The sequence below is a fragment of the Pituophis catenifer genome, unplaced genomic scaffold (genome assembly GCF_029215685.1).
Source record: "Pituophis catenifer annectens isolate HBS135680 unplaced genomic scaffold, rPitCat1.0.hap2 SCAF_2, whole genome shotgun sequence".
In the NCBI taxonomy this organism is placed as follows: Eukaryota; Metazoa; Chordata; class Lepidosauria; order Squamata; family Colubridae; genus Pituophis; species Pituophis catenifer.
The window spans coordinates 197,031,265-197,049,427 of NW_027256882.1; the positions used below are offsets into that span (position 1 = coordinate 197,031,265).

Here is an 18,163-nt window from a genome sequence, read left to right on the forward strand (position 1 = left end):
AAAGCTTCTTTTTCGATACTACTTGACAGATATACTGCTGTATAATGACATATGTCGCACGTTTTTCTGACTGTTTTCCCCGCTTCTCTAAGCCTAAAAAAGAAGGAAGAAAAAAAAAGGCGGTCAAAGGAGCCCGGAAATAAAAAACCATCGAGAGTTCATCATGTAGTGTATCTATGGTACGAAGAGAGAAGTTGACCCGGAAGTGGATGAGCGGGGTGGCTGGGGGTCGTGTTTCGGTGTCGAGGGTGGCGGGTCTGTCCTTAGTTCAAGATGTCGATCGAAATCGAGTCCTCGGAGTGAGTGTGGTGGGCAAAAGGGCGGGTTTTGCGCTCGGTGCCAGCTTCCTTTGGCCTGTCCCAGGCCTAGTCCCTCCGGACTGGCCGCCCTACAGCTTTTCCCGTTGGTGCGTCGCTTCCCCTGCCGTAACTGCAGTCCAGCGGCGGTGGGGACCACCGGGTTGCTCTTAAATTCATTCCGGAAAATTCCGAAGGCGGCCAAAGCTTCGCGCCTGTTTATTTACTAGTTATTCATAGGGAAGGCAAAACATACCGGGTGGAGGGGGGTGGGGGTGGGGGCTGGAGAAGCGGAGAGAAAGAAATGCGTTTGGCAGCGTCAATGCAGGTAGTCCTCAGTTTACGACCACGACTGAGCCCAAAATGTATGTTGCTAAATGAGAAATTTGTTACGTGAATTTTGCCCCGCTTTGCAACTTTTCTTGCTGCATTTGTTAACTGAACAAACTGCAGTTGTTAAATTAGTAACGCCGTTGTTAAGTGAATCTGGTTTCCCCGTTGACTTCGCTTGTCGGGAGGTTGCAAAAGGGGATCGTGTGAACCTGGAACACTGCAACCGTCATAAATGTGCGTCAGTTGTCAAGCATCCGAAGATAAAACATGTAACCATGGGAATGCTGCAAGCATCATAAATGTGAAAAATGGTCACAACTTAAATTTTTTTTGGTGCTGTTGTAACTTCGAACGGTCACTAAGCCAACTGTTGTAAACCAAGGACTAGCTGTAGAATCAAAAAGGAGCAAAAGCATCTCTTAGTTCACTACACTATTGTGTAGTTTACTGATTGAATTTTTTCTCTCTTTGAAGCAGAAGTGAATATTGGAAAATGCCTTCTAATGAGATAGTATGTATGTTATATGTGTGGGACAGAGAAAGACTGACAAATGGAATAAATATCAGTAATTAATTGTACTAATTGTTTTTTTCAGTGTTATCCGTTTAATCATGCAATATCTGAAGGAGAACAGCCTTCATCGTGCTCTGGCTATATTGCAAGAGGAAACTACAGTGTCTCTGAATACGGTGGACAGCATTGAGAGCTTTGTGGCAGATATTAACAGTGGCCATTGGGATACAGTACTGCAGGCAATACAGTCACTAAAGTTGCCAGATAAAACACTCATTGATCTGTATGAACAGGTCAGCAAGCTCTGCAATAATATTTTGATGTATTTTTATTTATTGGTATATTTTTAATTGTTAGAAAATGAATTGGTATTTTGTAACTCTGCAGAATATTAATCTTTCATTTTTGAATAGGCAAATGACAATACATATATGATGTATCATATGTATGATCACGCAGATAACACAGTTTAATATTTGTGCCATATATCACAGCGTCATCACATAACTATTTATGCCATGGTGTCATGCACATATCATTTGATATATCATGGCATGTTATGGTTGCTGCTGTGTCTGAAAATTAAACTATGCCCATTTAGTGTAAAACTATATTAGCTCTGGATGCAATCTGATTTTTCCCCCAGGTTTTACAATGTGTCAATTATTTTTTAAAGATTTTTTTTCAAGAATATAAGCTTTGTATTGCTTCTGCAATATAATATTGGTATCATGTAACAGTTTTAAAGACAGTGCATTTTATATACACCCACCTGTTTATACTTGACTTTTTTTTTCATTAAAAAAATAAGAATTTTCAAGACGTATGATCTGCACTCTTTCAGTTTTGAAACTTGAATCAAATTTTGCTAACATTGACCAAAGTTTTCAGCAGTGTAATTCCATTTAATTCCACCGGTAATTCCACTGGTTTGAACAAAACTCAGCAGCACTTTTTCGTGTGGCTGTTCATAAAAATAGGATTACTAACATGATCGCCAACGTCTGATGATGGATATGTCACAAGAAGAAGAAGAAAAAATTCCATTTAAACTGAATTTACAAGTCACATAACTGTAATACTTTGGTGCATTAATACATTTTTGTATGACTAATAATTCTTTTTCTGTTGATATTTCAGGTTGTTCTGGAACTGATAGAACTTCGTGAATTGGGTGCTGCTAGATCTCTTCTGAGACAGACTGATCCAATGATCATGTTAAAGCAAACCCAACCAGAACGATATATTCACCTTGAGAACCTTTTGGCTAGGTCCTATTTTGACCCACGTGAGGTAAAACTATGTTAGCTCATAGTTACTTTAATATTTTTCTCATTTACAATTTGTAATATATAAAATATCTCATTTAATCATTTCTGCATAGTGGAAGATCTAGCTTGTTTACTAATTTCTGCATTTCACAATGATATAATTAGAATTTACAATTTTAAAAAACTTTTATAGCTAATGATATCTCTTCTTGCACAGATACATTTTGTTGTTTAATGCAAAGCAAATTATGTAAGCTATCTCAGTTGTAAAGTTATTGTTAGTTAATTATGTAATTCAATTTGTAATACCATTGCATGTTTGATGAGTGTAAAATATGTTTAAACATACTTAAAACAATTCAGCTCTCTATCCCATTATATCCCCCTAGATAGCGAAATGGGCAGCATTTAAATGTAATTAATAAAGAAATGATAGATAGATGCTATCTATCAGAAGAAGGAATTAGATATATTTCTAATATTTTTTGGATTGGTTCAGATACCTCCCTGGAACCAGATTTAAGAATTTAAAATTCTCTGTTGGTTTCCGCATTCATTATTTCCTTTTGCCTCACATATTCTGTATAGAATATGTGTTTGTTTGACTAATGTTACCTAAGGTGACATGTTTTTTCGTTGAAAATTCTGATTAAACCTGATCTGTCTAAACAAGTTGAGGTAAATACAAAGATAAAACATGAAAGGAGCCTTGGTAGTACAGTGGACTAAAGCACACTGTTATTAATATCTGCTGCTTGCAATTACTGCAAGTTCAAATCTCACCAGGCTCAAGGTTGACTCAGCCTTCCATCCTTTCAAAGGTAGGTAAAATGAGGACCCAGATTGTGGGGGCAATAAGCTGACTTTGTATAAATATACAACAGTATGAAGGCTATTGCTTAACGCATTGTAAGCCACCCTGAGTCTCCGGAGAAGGGCGGCATATAAATTAAAGCAAAAAAAAAAAAAAGAAGAAGAAGAATATGACTTTATACAGAGGAAAGATGCTGATAATCCATGATCTTGTGCCTTGTCTAAAATTTAGAATTATTTCATGTTAGACATTTGTTTCACTGTTGTAAATAATATTTCTTTGTTACATTTCAGTCTGAGATCTGATCTAGTTTGGGATAGAATCAGTATGGTACCTCTGTCTTTCTTTATATGAGAGTAAGAGAATGCAATTTTGTTGCTCTAGCTTGTTTTTTGAGATAGCTTTTGATATAATCAACAATCTATTCTTCCTTGATTGTCTTTGTGAGTTGGAGGTCCTGTACAATGGAGGTGTCTCTCCTATTTGCAGAATGGTTTTACATAACAGACTTTACTTTTAGATCTGGCAGTGGTGTTGTTGGGTACCAAAAGGCACTGCTTTGTCCACAGTTCTATTTAACATTTATATAAAGTTACTGGGACAGTCATAGAGAAGTTTTTTTGGGGTGGAGGAAAATGAGAGGGTTCCCAGTATTCTGACAACAGTTCTATTTCTGTATATTTCTTAATCAACATTGGTTGTGCATTTATTTATTTAACTAATTTATAAAACCACCCATCTGCTAAAAGGAGCTTTCCTTTTCCAAGAATAAAACCCAATATACTGATCAAGCAGCTTGAAAGAAAAGAAGGCCACGGTGAAACCCTAATAATAGGACCTGCACGGTGTGAACCAATTGCTGGACAGTCAGAGTGATAGATTAGAACAGGGCCAATCAGTTAAGATTGAATCTTCACAAATAGGAATCTTGTGGGTCCATGATTTTCAGGTAATAGGAACTGGAAATCTTTGCTGTATTTCTCAAAAAGAACAGGTCTACAGTTAACAACTGTCATTAGAGGCCAAGAAACCACTATGACTGGGAGCATCTAGTCTATAAACCTTGCCCTTTCCTGAACCAAGTTGAGTGTGATGCTTCATTGTGCACCTGTGGCACCTATGTAGAAGCAGTTGGGCTGAAGGCCCTCATCTTACAGATCCAAGGTGGTGCACAGAGCCAAGGTGGCACAGTGGTGAGAGTGCACTACTGTAGGCTACTTCAGCTGACTGCTAGCTGCAGTTCAGCAGTTCAAATCTCACTGGCTCAAGATTAACTGAGCCTTCCATCCTTCCAAGGTAGGTAAAATGAGGACCCAGATTGTTGGGGGCAATATGCTGACTCTGTAAACTGCTTAGAGAGGGCTGTAAAAGCACTAGGATAGCTATTGCTATCTTTGTAGGTCAGGCTGACTGACAAACTACCGTGAATGCCTAAAATTGTAGAAAATCTCAACTAACTCACAATTTTCTCATTGATGGCACCTGCTTTTCATTGACCTACTGTTACATCTTTGAAGCTCTCTTCATCCAGATGTTGTTTCGATGAAAGACAGAAAAATGTTTTTTGCTCCTTCATGTATTTTGCGTTCCCTCTTCCTTGTTACTGTACAAAGTGTATATTTTGTTTCATTGTGTAAATTTTTATTTTATAAGCCAGAATGAATTTCTTCCTTTCATTAAACACACATGATACTTTCTTTTCAAAGTTGGAAATTGCCTTTCCAGAACTTAAATACAGTATTTTTTGGAGTATAAGATGCACCTTTTTCCCCCCTAAAAGGGGGTGAAAATTTAGATGTGTCTTGTACACCAAATGTAACCCCACCCACCCACTGTCCCCCACCCTTGCAAGCAAACAGCAAGAAAAAACAGCTCCTTTCAGCTTCAGCACAGTGTAATTAGCACAAGTTGATTAGATCGGCCTCCCAACTCTCAGCTGATTTGTTCTCAGCTGTTTTGTGCAGGGCTCTGCTGATTGCTGCAAAGAGATAAATTGCTGGAAAAGATTTTTTTTTCCCCCTTCTGCTAATCAAGCTATGCTGAAAATGAAAATGAAAGTAAAGCAGGCTCTTTTGCTGTTTGCTGCAACAAGGCACAATTGCTCAGAGGCAGAGACAGAGGGAGATTTCTTTTTCTTCTTTTCCTCACCAAAAAAGGTAGGTGCGTCTTATACTCTGGTGCGTCTTATACTCTGAAAAATACAGTAATTCTTTTGATTTCCAGAATTTGTTTTGTTTTACATGTGCCTTTAGATCAGTATAATTTATACAAATAAGCAATCAGTGTTTCTTACTTGACTGGATTCAATTCTGCACACAGTATTCAATGAAGGACAAAAAATAATGTTTCTACATTGGATATGCTCTTCAAAAAATAATTATTTATTTTTCACATTACATTGTCCAGTTTGTCTGGAACTATATGTTAGAAAGGCTGTCAGCATGATGTTTGGTCATTTGGTCATAAGTATAAGTGATGGTTGAGTTTTATTATGTATTGACATAGAAAATTGCTATTTTGAGGATAGGTAACATTTGAACTATGAAGACTTTGTTTTCATTTGATATGTCCTCCACTTTCTCTGGCTGAAGCTATCATGCAGCAAAAGTAATGTGCATTTTAACAATACCGGTAAGTAGAAGGTTGGATTAAAGTTTTCTTCTGATTCAAACTAAATAGGGTTGATCTTTCCCAATATAGTTATTTTTAACAAATTTATCCCAACACTCAAAACTGTGTTGTGGATTTAGAATCGCATATATAATGTGTCAATTTTCAATAAAACATCCAGTTGACAATCTAGACAAGTTTTTTTTTTTTTTAATTTGATTTATATGCCACCCTTCTCCGGAGACTCAGGGCTGCTTACAATGCGTTAAGGAATAGCCTTCATACTTTTGTATATTTATACAAAGTCAGCTTATTGCCCCCACAAACTGGGTCCTCATTTCACCTACCTTAGAAAGGATGGAAGGCTGAGTCAACCTTGAGCCTTGGAGAGATTCGAACCAGCAGTAAATTGCAGGCAGCTGTGTTAATAACAGGGTGCGTAGACCACTGTACTATCAAGGCTCTGGTTTTGTTATTGGTTTTTGAAAAAGTGGCAGATTTCTCAAAAGGAAGTTACTGCTCTGTATATCTGTGTATCTGAATTAATTTGGCAGCATGTAAATCCAATGACTACTGTTGCATTTCAGGCATACCCAGATGGAAGCAGCAAAGAGAAGCGGAGAGCTGCCATTGCCCAGGCTTTGGCTGGTGAAGTTAGTGTGGTACCTCCATCTCGTCTTATGGCGTTATTAGGACAGGTATTCCCTCCCCTCAAGCTTAATTGATGGGTATGAAATGGAAGACTGATTGTTCTTTAAAGCGTAAGATTATGAATCTTTAATACAGTGCTTAGAACTTTTCTTTTAATGTTTAAGTGTCCTTTTGTATTAAGTTTCAAAAGTGTTACAATCTGTGTCTGTAATCCTCTTTGGTATCGTAGGCCTTGAAATGGCAGCAGCATCAGGGGCTACTTCCCCCTGGTATGACGATTGACTTGTTCAGAGGAAAAGCAGCTGTCAAAGATGTGGAAGAGGAAAAATTCCCCACGCAGCTGAGTAGACATATTAAGGTGGGTTGTCCTTCACCATGATTTCAGCAACAAGTCTCAGGCCTTTTGGGATTAGGGAATTTTTATTGGATCACATGAAGAATATGCTTAAGGCTTAATACATCTCACTGGCTGGATTTAATATTATCGTATGGCTTATTTTATTTAGCTTGTTAGAGAATCCAACTGTGATTCATTGATCAAACTCTAATATATTTTAGATTACTTCAAAAATTCTATATTTTAAAATAGTCATTTTCCACATGTCATTTTTGTTCTTGTATTTTTAAAAATAAAAGCAAAGTTGATTTTAGTAAGGAATTGGGTGAGAGCCAGATTGGTACAGTCGTTAAGGCGCTTGGCTAGAAACTGGGACTTTCAGCTTAGGCACAAAGCCAGCTGGATGGACTTGAACTATTCCTTCTCTCTCAGCAGTAGGTACTAGTAATCCTCAATTAACGATGGTAATTGGGACCAAAATTTCTGTCGCTAAGCGATAACAGTTGTAAAGCATGACATCACATGACCACATTGCTTAAGCATGACAATCCCATTAGTCCCTGTTGCTATTGATAAGTAAAGACCTCCTGGTAACTTCCTCACAACTTCCAACAAAAGCAGAATGGAAGCTGGCAGGAAGTAGCAAGTCCCAGCTGGCTTGCAAGCAGGCTGGTAGGGAGGTAAGTGATGGTGGGAGGCGCAAGTTGCACATGCTTCAGGTGCAGCATCAAGCCAATGTTTTTTGGATCCAAGAGTAAAGTAAGATCAAGATCCAACTAGTGAGTGATCACCAGGGTATCATTTCCAGGGTTGTAGAGAAGAAAGGCACTGCAAACTACTTTTGTACAGATGCCAAGAGAACTCTCAACAGTGTATCCATGTATCCAATGGGAACTAAGTTTAATTTGAGGATGTGTTTACCTTTCCAATCTAGATTAGTACATATTATTTGTTATATGCTATTTCTTTCTTCCCATGAAATAGTTCGGTCAAAAGTCTCATGTGGAATGTGCTCGATTTTCTCCGGATGGTCAGTATCTGGTCACTGGTTCTGTGGATGGATTTATTGAAGTCTGGAACTTTACTACTGGGAAAATCAGGAAGGTAATTCTATGACTTTTCTTAACTGCCATGTGAATTCCTGAAAACTGTACATCAATTCTTTGGGCACAATAAATGAAGATGAGTTAATATGAACTCTTCTGGATTTGCAGAGGAAATTGGAATGGAATTTAAAATTAGGGTATACAGTGCCGAACCAAATGTTCTATTTGCTTTTTTTTTTTAAGCAATGCAGTGCAATGCACTTATTATATAGTCCTTTTCAAAATGGAAGCTAATAGAAGATGTTATAAGGTGTAAGATCCATGATCCATATCAAATATTTTCTTCTTTGCTTTATTTTTGCTATTGGTGGGGTGGGTAGAAAACTTTGGGAGAGTAAAATGGGAAATAGAATGGGAATTAATTCTTGTTGGTTACTTTTATATTTCAAAATTAGAAATAAATATGAGTGGAAAAAAATGAGCTTTGGAGAAGATTTGCAAAGAGACAGTAATGTTGATTGTTATTTGTATAAACAATAAGTACAGTGTTGGAAACCCCAAATTTATTGAGTAACAATTAACAACATTTGAGGCACACACTTTGAGTATAGAAGAGCTTAGCCTCAATCCTTGACTTATTCTTTTTCAAAGAATCTTATGGTTTAGATCTAAAATTGCCCTCTGAATTGGAGAGCCACCACCAGTCTGGATTTTAATTGTATGATTCAGCATAGTGTGACTCTGAAATGATTTTGTATACATCCATTCTTCCCAATGCTTGTTTTTATCTTAGTTCTATTAATTTATTTTGTTCACTGCTTTGTTTAGGATCTGAAATACCAGGCACAGGATAATTTTATGATGATGGATGATGCAGTGCTGTGCATGTGTTTCAGCAGAGACACTGAAATGTTAGCAACTGGAGCACAAGATGGAAAAATCAAGGTATGCTGTTAAGGACAGATGGAGGCCCATAGTGGCACCCAAGAACTCCCTTATAAGCCATGTGTCCTGAACTTCTAAGACATGACAGACACACAATACTGGGAGTTTGTCAAGGCTTAACCATCTTCTGAGAATGTGTTCTTGGTCCTTTCTCCATAATTTTCTGTACTGCTTTCTAAGCATTGATTCATGGAGAGAGATTAGAAGTATTTACCTGAAGGTCTGTGGAGATTCTCAGTCATCCAGATCATGGTTGTCCCAAAGGCACTTTTTTAAGAGGCAACTGCACTTTCTGTTTTTTCTTTGAAGATGTTTTGCTTCTCATCCAAGAACCTTCTTGGTTAAGAAGCTCAGAGCTGAAGAAGTTTCTTGAATGAGAAGCCAAGTGTCTTCAAAGAAAAACCAGAAAGTCCAGTTGTCTCTTGAAAAGGACCTTTGGGATATTTTCCTGAAGGAAAGTAATTCTACTCTTTCTTAGCATCAGGAACAGTTTGCACAGTCTTCAATCATGGTGTATAAAGAAACAGACAAGTAAACTGTTCCTCTCAACCTCCAAGATTGCATAGAAGGAAACAAGTTTATGGCAATGAATCATGCAGAAAAAGAGCAGTTTTCTCTGGGTGCACATTTGGAGTCCAGATTGTTTTGGTTTTTCTTTATGTTTTTCTTGTAGCACACAGCATGGGCTGGCAATTTAATGACTCACTAATCTCAGATATTCAATTAATAAAAGGGCCCAATTTGAGTACAAGTGCCGCAATGGGGCAGTGGTTAGAATGCAGAACTGCAGGCTACTTCTGCTGACTGCCGTCTGCCTGCAATTTGGCAGTTCGAATCTCACCAGGCTCAAGGTTGACTCGGCCTTCTACCCTGCAGAGATTGGTAAAATGGGGACCCAGATTGTTGGGGGCAGTATGCTGACTCTGTAATCCGCTTAGAGAGAGCTGTAAAGCACTGGGAAACGGTATATAAGTCTAAGTGTTTTTGCTATTTCTATCTCGTTCAACATTCTGTTCCAACAATGGCCAATCTGCTGCCATGGAGAAATTATTTTATTCATAAGGACAAGCAGGGTATGTTTTGGGTCTACCTGAGTAAACCAGGCAATTTGGCAGGAAATGTTATTGTTGTGTGATGGTAACATCAGTTCCTTGGTTTCTCTGAAGGTGTGGAAGATTCAGAGTGGGCAGTGTCTAAGGCGATTTGAAAGAGCCCATAGCAAAGGTGTCACCTGCCTGAGCTTCTCAAAGGATAGCAGTCAGATTCTGAGTGCCGCCTTCGATCAGACAATCAGGTATGTCTTATTTTGCAATACATTTGGCTGCAATACATCTGACTTGGACAAATAACCCTAATGTAGTTTTTATGCTGTAACAGGATTCATGGCCTGAAATCAGGGAAGACACTCAAAGAATTTCGTGGTCATTCCTCATTTGTTAATGAAGCTACATTTACACAAGATGGACATTATATTATTAGTGCATCCTCTGATGGCACTGTGAAGGTACGCTCCCGAGTCCTGATCACTAGGTGTAATTTGCATGATTAGTTAAAATCTTTGCTTGTTGGTTTGGTGTTTTGTTTTTTTAAAAAAACATATTCTTAGTAGTACAGGTAGTCCTCGATTTACAACCACAATTGAGCCCAAAATTTCTGTTGTTAAGTGAAATATTTGTTACGTGAATTTTTGCCCCATTTTATGACCTTTCTTGCCCCATTTAGGACCTTTCTTGTTAAAATGAATCACAGCAGTTGTTAAATTAGTAACACAGTTATTAAGTGAATCTGGCTTTCCCATTGACTTTGCTTGTCAGAAGGTGGCAGAAGCTGGTCACATGACTCCAAGACACTGCAAAACGTCGTAAATATGAGTCAGTTGCCAAGCATCTGAATTTTGATCACATGACCATGGGGATACTGCAACAGCCATAAGTATGAAAAATGGTCGTAAGTCACTTTTTTCTGTGCCGTTGTAACTTTGAACAGTCACTAAATGAGCTGTTGTAAGTCGAGGAGTACTTGTATTGAATACAGAAATACTTACAAGTGCCAGGTCCAGGTAAAATTAAACTAAATGCAATTTCTGCCTCAGATGATTTCTACCTACTGCAGCATTTTCAGACATATCTGGGTTTTTTGGTTTTTGGCGACCCCCCCATAAGTTTTGAGTTAAATTAGCTTCTGGATGCTCTCTTCAGATCAATCTCTTTTAAGTGACTGATTAGTAGATTTTTTTTCTTTGTTTTTAATATTGGTACAGAACGGGTTGACTTTTTGACTGCACTAAAATCACTTTCGAATGAAATGTTTGTATTAGCACCCATCATAAGAGACAGTGTGTACAGATGGAGAAAAGGCCTATGTATTATGGGAAACAATGCTGTGGTTAGGGCCATTATATACCCTGCATGAAGACACAGGTGGGGTAGCTTGGGTTTCATTCTAATATGGAATTTGCATATTTTTCCTTTCCCGTTTATTTGTTAGGTTTGGAATATGAAGACTACAGAATGCTGTAACACCTTCAAATCCCTGGGTAGCACTGCTGGAACAGACATCACTGTGAACAGTGTGATTCTCCTGCCTAAAAACCCAGAGCACTTTGTTGTTTGTAACAGATCAAATACAGTTGTCATCATGAACATGCAGGGGCAAGTACGTAATGAGATTGTGTTTTAAACATCTGTGAGAACACAATCGGTGTTCCTTTTGGACTCAGTAACTAGAGTTGACAATGGGAAGTCACTGTTCCCACTTTTTCTGATTTGTAAGACTTTTTAAAGTCATGTTTAAATGTTGCATTGGTTGGTTGCGGATGCTGAATTAATCTTTAGGATTCTCAAGTAATCCAAAAGACCCTATTTTATCTTATATTTTTAGCTATTTGGTTAAAGCTTTTATTTTCATTTATACACAATTTTAAATTGGTTTGGAAGGTTTTTAGCTTTTGCTTCAATGAATTTAATCAGTTAACAAATGCTAAAGAGATCATAGAAATTTGTACTGAGAGAAAAATCCTCTTTTTTCCCATTTATTAGCCCATAATATTGATGCTACTTTTTATTTTCATTTTTTTTCTTTTTATTATTATAAACCTTTATTAACATTTAAAATCCAAAAGTACAAGTTAAAATACATCTATAACAAAAATACATCCGTAATAATTATACGATTCAAAGTCATTCTGACAGTACGCAATTCTTAATTTTGTTCATCTATTCCCGCATATTCCTACTTAATCGACATATTTAAATACATTTGGTATCTTATTTTATTCTATACATTCCTTATTTTTAATTTCTATCCATTGATACCAATTTTCCCAATTAAATAGTATTCTGAATCTTCCTTAATATTTAGTTCTAAAGTAAGTTTGTTCATTTCTGCACTTTTGAAAATTTTCCAGATTATTGCATAGTCTGTTGGTATAGTAGACATTTTCCAGGCTTGCACGAGTACAATTCTTGCTGCTGTGGTTATATGAATAATTAAATATTTAATCCTTTTAGGGTAATTTCCTTTAATAATCCCTAGAAGAAACAGCTCAGGTTTCAATTCTATCTATTTATTTTCATTTTTTATTATTAAATTTTTATGCTGCCCATCTCTCCTGGAAAATGACTCTAGCAGTTTACAGATTATATATTTTTTAATCAAGGTTTATAAATATCTCTAGTAACATCATTTAGAGCACATCTCACTTTTTAAAGGTGCTTATTACTAAAATCCTCTTATACTGTAAGGTTAGCTGGTATTCTCCTGCTGTACATTTAATATATTTCCAAAAACACAAGGAAAGGAGCTAGTGAGGTTTGAAATATGCACATCATAATACTTGTACTGTGTATTGAATCAAAAGTACGGTGAAGATTTAATATATACATTTCAGCTCAATCCCCCCCCCCCTTTCTCCAGGTGGAGAGATAAAACTCCTTTTTAGCCTTTGGTCTTTGTCCAGCATCTTTTAACCTCTGAAGATCTGCTTGTTACTTGTGCTGTTGCTAATAATTTGCAGTAGAGATTGCAATTCCCTAACGTTTTACTCAGAGGTGGGCTGTTGCCATTTCAGACTGGTTCGCCCGTACTGGTAGTTCCGACCACTGTGTGGGCCCACCCACCCGCCCTGGTGCTCTCCTGTCCTATATATTTCACTCTCTGGCTCACTCGCCCCACCCACACAGCCCAGCTGATTTCTGCACCTTGCCCGTTCTACTCACCACGACTGCCTGAGAAGGTGTGCTGGAAGCCACGCGCATGAAAATCGCCATGTGTTTGAAGCCACACACAAAGCATGGCTGCGCGCGCGCGCTCACATTTTCGGTTCTGCACTAGGTGAATCTAGTTGTTAAATTCTGTGCAGCCCACCTCTGGTTTTACTCTCTGTCCTTTGGAAAGGCATTGTCATGAGAAATGAATACTATACCTTGAACTATACTATGACTGCTGATTTCCTTTTTTCTTGTTAATATTTCAACTTGGTAGATTGTGAGAAGTTTCAGCTCTGGTAAGAGAGAAGGTGGTGACTTTGTCTGCTGTGCCCTTTCTCCTCGAGGCGAGTGGATCTACTGTGTGGGTGAAGATTTTGTCCTCTACTGTTTCAGCACAGTGACTGGCAAGCTGGAGAGAACACTGACGGTGGGTAGCAGAGGGCGTCTTGGTGGCAACCTAGTAGCAGTTCTATATGCAGTAGAGACCAGATTTGGCTCCCTGGCCCGATAGACTTTTCCACCAAATCTAATATTTCCCCAATTTACACTTAACAAAATTCCTGGCAGAGCAGGTTTCCTCCTCAAAAAATCACTGGTGAAGATTACAAAACTCTCCACCCTGTTTCCTGACTGCCACACCACTTTTTCCCAAACCCAAATATCTACCAGATGTATAGACTTCAACTTCAGAATCCTTTGGCCTGCTAACATGGCTGACATTTGAAGTCTTCAGATATGGGGAGTGTCTGGAATCCTGCTTTGTGGCTTCAGGACTTATATAGGATTTAGGACTATAGCCTTGCTCACTCAGGACTTAGTTCAACTTTAATTCAACATACAATCACCTATTGACTGTAAGTAAACCATAAACCATGTATTTAACAAACCCCAATGTTTCTCTAATCAAATCCAATGTAATCCGCAATCCCAAAGTCAACATTTTTCTCCTTTTCCTGTAGAAAGTCTAAATAGGGATATCCAAGCCACAAGAAACAAGTAGTCAGGTGTTTTATTATTAAAACAGTAAATTTTGCGCTCTCAGCTAGTTCTACTAGTTTCAGAATCCATTCTTCCAGAAAACACTTATTTTTCTTGATTATTTTCTAAAAGTTTTTTTTTCCTTTTAGGATACCTAAATATGGATGAGAAAATACCTCATCTGATCTTATATTCTGGAGATAATCATGTTTCTTCTTTCTTTCTGATGTTAAGGTTCATGAAAAGGATGTCATCGGTATTGCTCACCATCCCCATCAGAATTTGATTGCTACCTATAGTGAAGATGGGTTGTTGAAGCTGTGGAAACCATAGAACTGCATAAATTCCTTCAGCATATGGCTTCTGAATCCCTGGGAAGTGTGTACCATGTGCAGGGGATATGTTTCCAAAAAGATTCTAAAAAGGCTTGTTTTAATTTATACTGAATTTCATATTCAGATGTTTCAAGAAGAACCTTTAGCTATATATATCGCTAGTTGTGTATGCAAATTGAAAAATCAGTTCAATTTCTATAAATGTTCTTTTCATACGTTTCATTTCTGCTTCTTATGTGAATGACATTACTTCTACATATTTTTGGATTTTTTAAAAAATAAAATGAGATGAATTCTTTTAGTTAAGGGAAAAATGAAGAGCAAATACATGCAGTTTTACCGTTTAAAATGGCATGTTAAAAATTCTGGCAGTATTCATGGAAATGTAAAGCATATATTTAAACATTGTCTGTTGAAAGTTATGATCTTGCAGATTATGTTAACTTGGCTGAGTGAGACCCCTTGTTATTAAGGTAAATGCACCACTTAATGGGAATTTTGAGGGGCTGAGAGTTCCTGCTCTGGTTAAATGTTAATTTCCCTCTCCTATTTAGAATATATAAATTGTCTTGAATAGGATAGAAACTAATTGCTATTGTTTTGTAGATTTTTTGATGTTCTGAAATATACTGAGTTTATGTTATAAGCTTCATCTTATTTTCAGAAAATAAGAAATAAAATATTTTTTCCCTTGAAGAATTGCAATTTTGCTGTTCAAAATGGACATTTTGTTTCTAAATTTGTGCAATTTTTTTGTAGCTTCTTTTTTAAAAAAAACACCTGCCTGTTATACAATAAAATATTTCTTAAAGAGGCATCTGGCTTTGAACTTTTCTAACTTTTCTTTTAAAATAAGACCAAACTTGAAATTTTTCATGTTTATAAAGAAACTATACTACTTTCTGGACTGGGTGAAGAAACGGTTACTTACTGAGTTGCATCTGCAAATTAGTATTATTAAATGTATATCCATCTTTCCTATAATTATTCATTGGCATCAAGAGGAAATTAATCTTTTTTAATATTCTGGAGTAGGCTGCGGTGAGATTGACCCTGATGTCTAACTCCTTAACTATGACTAATCATTCTCTTTGCAAGCTATGGTAATTCATCCAGCCAATTAGGGGAGAGAGAGGGAGAGGGAGAGAATGCATGCTAAAGAATTAACTATAGTATGTGTTGTACTTGGTAGCATGATCTAGGACAGCTTTTCAGGTGGCTGGGTGTTTAAGGAATGGTAACACTTCAGTAGTGGCCAAAATTGTGGAAACCTTTTGGGAAAAGTGTATTTTTGAGGTTTGAGGCTAATAACACCACTTTATTTTGGAGTAGTACCATAAAATTATACTGTATATATCAATGGAAAGATAATTTAATCAAGAATGTAATGCTTTTCAACCTTTGTTTGAGAGATAAAAGTGGCTTTTTTCGTGAAATTCTGGATTTTAGACCAAATTCCTGCAATCTGCACCGAACAGTCCTTGCACTCAACTTCACATTGCATTGCGCCATTTCATCTTGTATACACCCAGATGATTTTCTTCTCTCATGTGGGCACAGTCTCTTCTTCTATCATCACTTGCTGTTGTACACCTTTTCCTGCCTTTACCAGTGTAGTTTTGTAGTGACTTGAGTCTCCTTATACTTCTTCAAAAACTTAGAAATGCCAGCTTTGGTTAAGTTTCCACCAAATTTTCTTCTAATTTCTTTATAACTGTAGCCTTGTTCACTCAATAATAAATACTATTTTACATCATTTTCTGGGCTATCAGTCAACTCTTTGAACCATTACTTTAATTTTATGTTTTATAAGCTCACTTAATGAAAGAACACAAAAAACCCAACCAACTTGATATGTTGTCCTCTCAGATTCAATACATGGCATTGATAACTGAACCCTACTGTGATCTGATTGGCTTATTGACAAAACAAGATGACACCTGATTGGCTCTCTGAATACTCATGCTCATTGGCTACAATCAGATGAAGGAAAGCTATCTAATATCAACCTAAGCACAACTGGTTATTTGGCTATATCTTTTCATAGAATACAGATAATTGAACAAACTTTGTTGCATTACATTGATCAAATTCTTTTCATTGATATATAATTTCATGATACTACTGCAAACAAAGTGTTATTAGCAATCAAATCTCAAAAATACTTTTCCCAAAAGGTTTCTACAATTTTGGCCAGACTTGGCCCCAGACTTTTCCTTTTTCCATGTTCTAATCTCCTTTACAAAAGATCAGTTTGGGGAAACATTTCTGAGTTTGGGGAGGATTTATTATAAGAATGACAAAAGTTTGCTCTCATTTCCACTCTCCTCAAACACTGACCATCTCTTAACTGGAAAGACCCTCTATGGCCCTTACTACCTAAAATGTCCACCATGTGCCCAAGATTTTATCGTAGCTATTAAACCACAGCTGGCTGAATGCTTGTGTTATTCTGTATTGCAGCATTGTACCCAAATGTGCAAGAACTATCTATAGCCACCTCATGAGCAGGCCATTATCCATAGAAAATTTTATTTATTTATTCATTTATTCATTTATTATTTATTTATTTATTTATTTATATTTGATTTCTATAATGCCCTACTCCCGAAGGACTCAGGGCGGTGCACAGCCAAACAATAAAACACATACATACAAAATTTAAAAGTAGAATTAAAATCAAATTAAATAGTTTTGGCCCAGACAAATTAAAACCCCAAACTGTTTAAAACCAATTTTAAAATCTGAATATATAAAATACTAAAAGATATTAAAAAATTAAAAATCTTTTATAAAAGAGGGAGAAAATTAGGCCAGGCCCGCCTGGTAAAATAATAAGGTATTTAGAGCACGGTGGAAGGTACGCAGATCCGGGATCCTCTGTATCTCCGGGGGGAGCTTGTTCCAGATAGTAGGTGCCCCCACAGAGAAGGCTCTCCCCCTGGGGGCCGCCAGTCGGCATTGTTGACCGACAGCACCCGGAGGAGCCCCTCTCTATGGGAGCGTACCGGCCGGTGGTAGTAGGCGGTCCCGCAAGTACCCAAGTCCTGAGCCATGGAGCGCTTTAAAGGTGGTAACCAAAACATTGAAGCGCACCTGGAAGACCACTGGGAGCCAGTGCAGCTCGCGCAGGAGGGGTGTTACGTGGGAATGCCATGTCGCTCCCATTACCACCCGTGTGGCCACACTCTGCGCCAGCTGGAGCCTCCGGGTGCTCCTCAAGGGGAGCCCATGTAGAGAGTTGCAATAGTCCAGGCGGGAGGTGACAAGGGCATGAGTGACGGTGCGTAACGAGTCCCAATCCAGAACGGGACGCAACTGGCGGATCAGGTGAACCTGATGAAAAATCCGCCCGGTCACAGCCATCAAGTGCTCTTCTAAAGACAGCCGTGAATCCAGGAGGACACCCAAGTTGCGCGCCCTCTCTGTGGGGGTCAATGATTCGCCCCCAATAGTCAGTGATGGCACCAACTGACTATATCGGGACATCGGAAACCACAGCCACTCTGTCTTGGATGGGTTGAGCCTGAGCCTATTCCTCCCCATCCAGATCCGCACGGCCTCCAGGGACCAGGATATCACTTCAAGGGCATCGTTGGGGTGGTTGGGGGTGGAGATGTACAGCTGGGTGTCGTCATGGTCTACAGTGGTAAATAAAGTACCATACCTTTTACCAAGTATAGAAATTTGATTTTTAAAACAAATTCTGCTAAATGCAGTAGATAGTTAGCAAAACTGAATTGCAAACCTATTGAAGTTATCTAACATTTTTAAGATTACTTTTTTCATTTTACCTGAAATAGTTTGGTATGTTGTTTATTGGCA

General features: G+C 37.8%; 1 protein-coding gene across 1 annotated transcript; it reads left to right on the forward strand.

Annotated features, from left to right (window-relative positions):
* The first annotated feature begins 207 nt into the window (after positions 1 to 207).
* On the forward strand, positions 208 to 15,155 carry SMU1 (SMU1 DNA replication regulator and spliceosomal factor). Its single transcript, XM_070938483.1, has 12 exons — positions 208 to 299; positions 1,226 to 1,436; positions 2,284 to 2,436; positions 6,426 to 6,536; positions 6,719 to 6,847; positions 7,811 to 7,930; positions 8,701 to 8,817; positions 9,984 to 10,111; positions 10,195 to 10,321; positions 11,305 to 11,472; positions 13,300 to 13,452; positions 14,238 to 15,155. Exons 1-12 carry the CDS (start codon positions 274 to 276, stop codon positions 14,334 to 14,336), a joined length of 1,542 nt encoding a protein of 513 aa, XP_070794584.1. The 5' UTR covers positions 208 to 273; the 3' UTR covers positions 14,337 to 15,155.
* Positions 15,156 to 18,163: the final 3,008 nt, after the last annotated feature.